The 9,121-nt window shown below is 43.5% G+C and overlaps 1 protein-coding gene across 1 annotated transcript in view; it reads left to right on the top strand.

Annotated features, from left to right (window-relative positions):
- USP43 (ubiquitin specific peptidase 43) overlaps positions 1-9,121 on the top strand; it is an 86,909-nt gene that overhangs the window by 29,231 nt on the left and 48,557 nt on the right. The window contains exons 4-6 of the mRNA XM_032279377.1: positions 2,168-2,260; positions 4,007-4,142; positions 7,568-7,703. Of these exons, the coding sequence (XP_032135268.1) occupies positions 2,168-2,260; positions 4,007-4,142; positions 7,568-7,703 (365 nt within the window). The remainder of the gene's footprint in view (positions 1-2,167; positions 2,261-4,006; positions 4,143-7,567; positions 7,704-9,121) is intronic.

Genomic DNA, 9,121 nt, shown 5'->3' with positions numbered 1-9,121 from the left:
TTTTTTTTTTTTTTTTTTTTTTTTTTTTTTTTTTTTTTTTGAGGCGGAGTTTTGCTCTTGTCGCCTAGGCTGGAGTGCAATGGCACAATCTCGGCACGAACTCTGCCTCTGGGTTCAAGCAATTCTCTTGCCTCAGCCTCCCAAGTAGCTGGGACTACAGGTGCGTGCCACCACGCCTGGCTAATTTTTGTATTTTTAGTAGAGGCGGGGTTTCACTATATTGGCCAGGCTGGTCTCAAACTCCTGACCTTGTGATCTGCCCGCCTCGACCTTCCAAAGTGCTGGGATTACAGGTGTGAGCCACCGTGCCGTCCTAACAATGCTTTCAACAAAAACACTACCATGGGTCTCCCAAAGGGAAATGACCCGAGGCAGCAGAAGCGATGGATTGTCCAGTACTGGGGCCTGTTTTCTACCATCAGGTTGATGGTCTGATAAGTTGTATCCAAGAACACTGACTTACAATCGGCAGACCACCCAGGATTGCCTCAGGTGACACCCTCACGTTTATGTTCCTGTTTGTCCCTGGATTTTCCTATTCGTCTGCTCAGCAGAAAACCAATCAGACGAGATGGGCACTTTCCACAAGGACTCGGGAAACCTGTTCTGATGCCAGCTTTGGCTTACTTGCTGACGTATCCTGGTAACGTCATCCAGTGCTGAGAGAATGGACTTCAGGACCAGATTGGCACGGGGGTCTTGTTCTGTGGCCTCAGTGACGTTGATGTAGATTTGAGGGTTAGTAATGTAGCATGCAGAAATCCCCTCTATCTTGGAGAAAGAAAATTGGCACATACATGTGGAATATAAAAGTTGCATTTCACTTTCAGAGATCCATTTTAAAGTAAGGGAGTATTAAGTCTAAAAGAGTTGAAAGAATATAAATGAACATTGCATATATCTGCCCTGAACCAATTGACATCTCACCAACTTCTACTAAAGAACATGGGAATGATACGAGTGTGGAGTCTGGAAACTGAGTCTAGCTTTCTTAAGAGCTGTGTGTTCTTCAGCAAATTTCTTAACCTCTCTGTGCTTCAGATTTCTCTTCTGTAAAATGAGTATACTATTGGTTGTTATGGGTGAAAATGGGTTCATCTATGCTCAGTGCTCAGAATGATGCCTGGTTCTTAGTAAATGCTATTTCAATGTTAGCTTCTACTTTAAGGAGCTATTTCTTATTGTATCTTCTGTACAATAAAGAGGGTAGGCAGTGTCAGTGGTTCTCTACTATGGGTGAACACTAGAGTCATTTGTGGAGCTTAAAAGCTCTCAGCATTTTGGAAAAATTTTGATGCCCAGACCCCTCTCTACCCACCTTGAAACAGAGCCTCTGGGAGTGGGGCCTGGATACAGGAATTTTAAAAAAAGGTTTCCTGTGGTTTGGGACACAGTGAGGGTGAGAAGCAGAGGCAGAGATGGCCCTGAGATCCCTTCAGCTTGGAAGTGGGCATGCTGGGTTTCTATGGCAGGGGCAGGTTATAGCTTCCCTGCCCGTACTCAATGCACTCATATGTGCCACCAAACTTTCTTTTCCCTTTAAAAAAAAAATGGAGGTGAAAGTCCTGTAACATAAAGCAATCTAAAGCGTACAACTCAGTGACATGTACATGGACAATGCTGTGCAGCCACCACCGCCTAGTTCCTAAACATCTTCATCACCCCAAAATAAAACCTGGTACCCAGTCAGCAGTCAGCCTCATCCTCCCTTCCCTCAGCTTCTGGCAACCACCAAGTTGCTTTCTGCGTCTATGGCATTACCTGTTTTGGATACTTCATATAAACGGGATCATACAATATGTGGGCTTTTGTGTTTGGCTTCTTTCACTTAACGTACTGTTTTCAAGGTTCATCTACATTGTAGTATGGATCAGGGGTTCATGCCTTTCTAGGACTGAGCTGTATTCCACTATGTGGATGTACCATATTCTGTTTACCTATTTATCTGTTGATGGACAGTTGGGTTGTTCCCACCTGAACTATTGTGAATAGAGCTGCTATGAACACTTGTGTCCAAGTATTTGAACACCTCTTCTCAATACTTCTGGGTATATACCTAGGAGTGGAATCGCTGGGAGTGGAAATGCAATGGTAATTCTGTATTTAATTTTACTGCCAGATTGTTTACATGTGATTAAACATTTGCCTCTGTTCTTCACCCTCACAGGTCTTCCTTGACTTGTCCCCACTGCCTGAAGCAGAGCAACACCTTTGATCCTTTCCTGTGTGTGTCCCTACCTATCCCCTTGCGCCAGACGAGGTACGTGGGTGTCGCAGCTTGCCCGGTGAACTTGACTTCCATCCTTACTCATTATGGGGAACCTTCTGCCCTCACACCTGCCATTTTCTCTCTTTTGCTTCTCAGCCAGCATTTCTCTGGAAACCAGCCTTATAGCTGGATGACATTCAACTATTAAAACTGACAGAGTAAAAGGTTACTGTGTCCCTTCTCTAGCTAAGGAGGAAATTATGAATGTTTGGCACGATTGCCAGTCTTAGGTCTGTAGCCCATTCAGAAGCTGGCACAGACCCATTGGCCTCACTTGGTCAGACAGGGGCTAACCAGGGAAAGAAAACCTGTGGCCACCTGCTTTTCCCAGCTTTATTTCAATTTCAATTTCAAAAATCTATTTTCTTCTTTGGGAAGGTGTAGGAAAAAGATGTCTTTAAGGAGCAAAGAAAGAGGGAAGGGGTTGTTTGGGGGAAGATGAGAAAAAAAGAAAAGCAGAGGTAGTGCTGGGCGACAGGTGCCATGGCTGAGTTCTATAAAAGTAAGCCCGAATCTTAACAGTGGCCATTGAGGCAAATGGCCAATGTCAGCGTCCTGGCATGCAGGTGAGCACCCATGTGGGATGTCTTCTCTGGCATTGGAACAGAGGCATTCCTTTTTATGTTCCCCGCCTCCTTAAGTGCCATTTCTCTTACCCTCTACCTGTTGACATCCCCTGCCTTTAGGATGCAGCTGAAGACATGACATCTACAGAAGCCCTTCCTTGGCAACTCAATCTCCCTTTCTGCTCTAAAATCCTGTGCTGCTAGTCTTCTGCATTACAAATATAACTGTTATACTACAATGTGGCTTATACTGTGTATCATCAGTGACACCATCAGATAATGTTAACTTATAGGTGTGATCTAAGGCTTCCAGCCTGATGCAGCACAGCACAGTGGTTAAGATGATTGACTTTGGAGCCAGACAGTCCAGGTTCAAATCCCAGCTCTATTAATTACCTGTGTGACTTGAATAATTAGTGGAGTACAGATCAAGGGAAATAGTGCTAGAGTGGACCTTCATGTGCTGGTGGGACGGGGAAGCAGAGATTTCCAAAGGAGACTCATTAAGGAGAATGCCATCAGTAGTGTTGATTTGTACTGAAAAAAACCCAAAAACTTGAACGCTTTATTTTTCAAACTTTGGAGTTTGTTTCTGTTTATGCTTTCCTATTTAACAAATAGAGCCTTGAGGTTGAACATCTCTATGGTGATTCTTAATCAAATACTTTTCCCCCAACTGTCTGGAAAAGCAGTTTAGAAGATTTGGCTCTACCCTGCCACCTGGTGACAATGTACCAAGTACAGGGACACAACCAGGAAGCAGAGATTAACTATGTGCTGAACTTAATCCATTGTGTTTTTTGTTTTGTTTGTTTGTTTGTTTGAGATGGAGTCTCACTCTTTTGCTCAGGCTGGAGTGCAGTGGTGCAATCTTGGCTCACCCTCCCAGGTTCAAGCGATTCTCCTGCCTCAGCCTCCCAAGTAGCTGGGATTACAGGCGTGCGCCACCACTCCTGGCTAATTTTTTTGTATTTTTGGTAGAGACGGGGTTTTCACCATGTTGGCCAGGCTGGTCTCGAACTCTTGACCTCAGGTGATCTACCTGCCTTGGCCTCCCAAAGTGCTAGGATTACAGGTGTGAGCCACTGCGCCCAGCCTTGATCCATTATCAACAATGTCATTCACGGTTCATGGCAGTCTTTTAAGGGTGTTGCCCCTTCCTATTTTCCAGGTTCTTGAGTGTCACCTTGGTCTTCCCCTCTAAGAGCCAGCGGTTCCTGCGGGTTGGCCTGGCCGTGCCGATCCTCAGCACAGTGGCAGCCCTGAGGAAGATGGTTGCAGAGGAAGGCGGCATCCCTGTAGATGAGGTGTGATAGAATTGCATTGGGGCCTGGTCATTGGATGATAGAATGCTTACTGAGCCAGCTGTCTGGGCTGTTTAGGCCAATTTGTGGTTCCCAGGTGACTCCAGCGTGACTCATGGGTTTCTGTTTGATTAGTAATGCCTGGCGTCTGGGATGATAGGCCTTGACTTCTCCCTGCATTGAGACAGAATGACCAGAAAAGAACACCTTTGCCTTCAAGGAAGGTGGTGATGATTATGATCGTAATAATCCCAACAATAGCTAACCCTAGGTAGTGCTTACTAAGTGTGGGGCACTATTCTGTGAACTTTATATTCATGCCTGATTCAATGACAGGAATCCTGTGAAGTAGACCTTCCAATTGTCCTCATTTTACTAACAGGGAATAAAGAAGTTCTGAGAGGTTAGGTGACTTGCCCAACATCACTAGCTAGTAAGTGGCAGAGCCGGGATTTGGATTTCGATGGTTTGACTCCGTAGCTCAAGTCGCCATTGCATATTTTCACTCTTGGGGATATAAACCAGGATACTAAAGGAACAGTAAATAAACGGGGACTTGCCGAGAGAACTGAGGATGTGGAACAGGAGAGGGAACATCTGGGGGAAGCGGGGTTGGCTGTGTTCTACTTGTTTTTTTTTCAAATGAGTCTTGGTGAAGGCATTGGATTCGTGGTGCCTGGAGGGGCCCTCATGAGAAACAGGGAGGAGGCCATGATGGCATCAAGCTACGTGGCAGGATGGGAGGGCCTCTAAGGGTGATTCAGTGGCTCCCTAGGTTTCTGACCCTGGACACACCACGTGATTGGCTCTCTGTCCTTAACAGTGAAGTAGAAAATTGACACTTCCCTGACTACCTCATGGAATTTTTTTTCAAATCAAAAAATATTTTTAACCTTGTTGGTAAGGCATGCCACATATACGATAATGTATACATATCTTAAGGTTGTGGTGGGCTAGGCGTGGTGGCTCATACCTGTAATCCCAGCACTTTGGGAGGCTGAAGTGGGCAGATCACCCGAGGTTCGGAGCTTCAGACCAGCCTGACCAACATGGTGAAACCCCATGTCTACTAAAAATACAAACAAATTAGCCGGGCATGGTGGTGCGTGCCTGTAATCCCAGCTACTCAGGAGGCTGAGGCAGGAGAATAGCTTGAACCCGGGAGATGTTCAGTGAGCTGAGTCGCGCCATCGCACTCCGGCATGGGTGACAAAGTAAGACTCCATCTCAAAAAAAAAAAAAAAAAAAAAATGTGGTTTGCCAGGTTTCCCTACATTCATAGCTGCATTCCTATAACCTCCAGCCTTACTGAGCCTCCCCATCAACCCACTGGGCTCCTTTCTGCCCCTGCCCAGTCAATCCCTCTGACCTCTATCTCCACCTCATAGAATATTCATGACTCTCTCAAATAGTGGGGAAAATGTGTGTCTCTTGCTGTGTTAACTCTAAAATGCACTATGGGGACTTACTGAAAGAGACGGAGAGAGAGGAGTACAGTGGGTGAGAGTCCTGGGGAGAAAATGGCGGAAATAAAAGATCAAAAGGGAGAAGTCTATGAAAGGTAGCATTTGAATAATTAAGAGTGTGAAAAATTCTGGCAGGAATTTGAGAGGTGTGATGTGTTGGTTCAGGGAGGTGGGAATCACTTGGGATGCTGGTGGGGGATGGGGATTTAGATTGAAACTTAAAGTCATCTGTTTTGATGTTTTGTTTTCTTTAACTGGCAAATGTATTGCATTTATATTATCTAGAATCATGGATATATGTATTTGGATTTATTTATGTATATGCTATTTGCCCTGTTTTCCTATTTTGTGCCCCAGCCCCCAGCCCCTAATTTTTAGATTGAGCAGTCTTTTTCTTTTAGAAGATGATTCTTTTAGATAGAGCAGTTTTTCTTTATTTCATCTCTTCTGGGATGAAGCACATATACATTATATTTCTATTCATTTAGTGGTTATTAAAACATCAACATGGATAATTACTAGTCTAATGTTAATCTTCCTATGTAACGCAAGGATCCTGGTATGCGTTAAATTCCCTTATACCTTTTTGATTTAGATATTGTTGTCCAGTATTTTAATCCCTTCTCTACCTCCAATTGTAACAGTAGTAATAGTTATTATTTGAGCTTTATATAGTCAATAATATTTACATTTACCAATGTTTACCATTTTCTTTGGCTCATCATTTCTTCCGACAACTCAAGTTTTCTCTTTGATTCAAGTTTTTAAATCCTGAAATCTATTTATTTATGAATGAATAAATGAATGACAGGGTTTTCCCCTGTTGCTCAGGCTGAAGTGCAGAGGTGTGATCATAGCACACTGCAACCTTGAACTCTGGGCTCAAGGGATTCTCCGACCTCAGCCTCCTAAGTAGCTGGGACTACAGGCTCATGCCACCATGCCCGGCTAATTTTTAAAAAAAAATTTTGTAGAGGTGGAGGTCTCACTATATTGCCCAGGCTGGTCTCAAACTCCTGGGCTTAATTGACCCTCCTTCCCCAGCCTTCCGTAGTGTTGGGATTATAGGCATGAGCCACTGTGCCCAGCCCTGAAATGCATATTTTTAAAGAGAACTTCCTAGCCAGTGTACGTTGAATGGGTTATGTGTGATGAGATATTGATTTCTTCAGCCCTTAGGGTAGCAAAGTTGGGTCTAAGGCAGTCAGAACCCCCATAGTAGTCACTCCTCTACTCTACTACAAAACCATCTCCTATTTACTTCTGTTTGGTAAAAATATTTTTTTTATGTATGACATCATGTGAAAAAGAATAGTAACGCTATTCAGAAGTTCTTTCTGCAGTAAATGCTTTTTGTTCACATGAAGAGGGCTTTATTTTGTTTTCATTTTTTCTGTGCTTGTTTAGCTGGGTATAAAACTTTTAGTTTTTTTTCAGTTTCTTTTTTGTTGCACTTGAGATGTCTATGGACCATCTAATTGTTATTTTATTTTTTATTTTTATTTTTATTTTTTGAGATAAGTTTCACTCTTGTTACCCAGGCTGGAGTGCAATGGTGCAATCTCGGCTCACCGCAACCTCCGCCTCCTGTGTTCAAGCAATTCTCCTGCCTCAGCCTCCCAAGTAGCTGGGACGACAGGTGTCTGCCACCATGCCCAGCTAATTTTTGTATTTTTAGGAGAGACGGGGTTTCACCATGTTGACCAAGATGGTCTCGATCTCTTGACCTCGTGATCCACCTGCCTCGGCCTCCCAAAGTGCTGGGATTATAGGCATGAGCCACCGCAGCCTGGCCATGGACCATCTAATTGTTATATTTACTGTGCCTTACCACTAAAAATAAGTAGCCAACTAGAAGGAAGGAAAAGGTGAAAAATGGGTGTTGACTATCAGTCACTTTCAGATTTATCTGTTAATTTCTCTTTCAGAAATCAAGAGGGAAAATGATCTTTCTCATTTCAGGTGATCTTGGTTGAACTGTATCCCAGTGGATTCCAGCGGTCTTTCTTTGATGAAGAGGATCTGAATACCATTGCAGAGGGAGATAATGTGTATGCCTTTCAAGTTCCTCCCTTACCCAGTCAGGGGACTCTCTCAGGTATAATAGATGCTTTGCAAATTTTACTTGGCTATGATGAGTTGTAGGTTTCAGAGGATACTCTTTGGGTGCTAAGGCATAAAACATCCACTTTTAGCACTTGGAACAATCACACTTATTAACCCTGGTATTTGTTGTGTGCAGATGGTTGATATTAAAAATTATTCAGTGAATACAGGATTCTCAAAACCTCAGTTTTGAATATCAGAATCACCTGAGGGCTTGTGAAAGCAGATTTCTGGACCCTCCCCACAGAGTTTATTATTCAGGTGGCCTGGAGTGGGGCCTAAGAGTTTGCAAATCTAATGAGTTCCCAGGTGATGCTGATGCTGCTGGTCCAGGGACCACACTTTTGAACCACTTTTTGGTATAGATGCTGGGGTCATCTTTGTTGTCAGGATTCGTACGGGTCAAGGTTTTATTTGGAGTAAAATATCTACAAATTTGAGCAGTACATGGTTAAAGAGGTTATTAAATGACTTTTCAACAAAATAGTTCCACTTCTTATGCTTGTGTTTCCTATTCCATAGACTGGCTAAAATGGTCAATTTCTAACAGTCCTTTTTATTTGTTGGTCAGTATACATTTTGGTTAAGTTGCTAGTGAAGGAGGCCCATATATATATATATATGTTTTGAGATGCATTCTTGCTCTGTCACCCAGGCTGGAACCTCTGCCTCTTGGGTTGAAGTGATTCTCCTGCCTTAGCCTCCCAAGTAACTGGGATTACAGGCACACACCACCACACTCAGCTAATTTTTGTATTTTTAGTAGAGATTAGGTTTCACCATGTTGGCCAGGCTTGTCTCAAACTCCTGACTTCAGGTGACCCTCCCACCTTGGCCTCCCAAAGTGCTGGGATTACAGGTGTGAGCCACTGTGCCTGGCTAGAAGACCCATATTTAAAGGACCCTATGCCAGTGTTACATTATACCCCAGATGATTCCTATGCCCTGGCCCCATGTCCTTAGCCAGGCTGGTAGCTGGCCATGGGAACAGGATGTTTGCAGTTCTCTGAGTTGACAGGGAGATGCTGGGCACTGGAATCTAGAACAGAACATTAACTGACACTCGCTATGTCACAACCCAGTGAAACAAGTTCTCCTTTCAAATTCAATAATGGTTGACACATCTTTTCCTTGAAAGTCAAAATTTCAGAACTGATTGGAAATGGAGGATAGTCCAAATTCCTCTACTTCCTCATTGGTAAAGATTCTCACCTTTCTCTGTATACTTCTTACGTTGGCTTTCTAAGAGAGTAGGTACCCTGGGGGCTCTGTGATGAAGTCATAAAAGCAGCCAGAATTATTTTGGAGTATTTTTCAGGTACTTTGAAAAATATTAGTTAAATTCTTGTTCCTGTTTTAAAACTATAGGGTGATGGCCAGGTGCGGTGGCTCATGCCTGTAATCCTAACA

This window comes from Sapajus apella, unplaced genomic scaffold, assembly GCF_009761245.1.
Source record: "Sapajus apella isolate SASKATOON/1434 unplaced genomic scaffold, GSC_monkey_1.0 scaffold12, whole genome shotgun sequence".
Taxonomy (NCBI): Eukaryota; Metazoa; Chordata; class Mammalia; order Primates; family Cebidae; genus Sapajus; species Sapajus apella.
The sequence above is the reverse complement of the archived record's forward strand: the minus strand, read 5'-3'. Positions and strand labels throughout refer to the sequence as shown.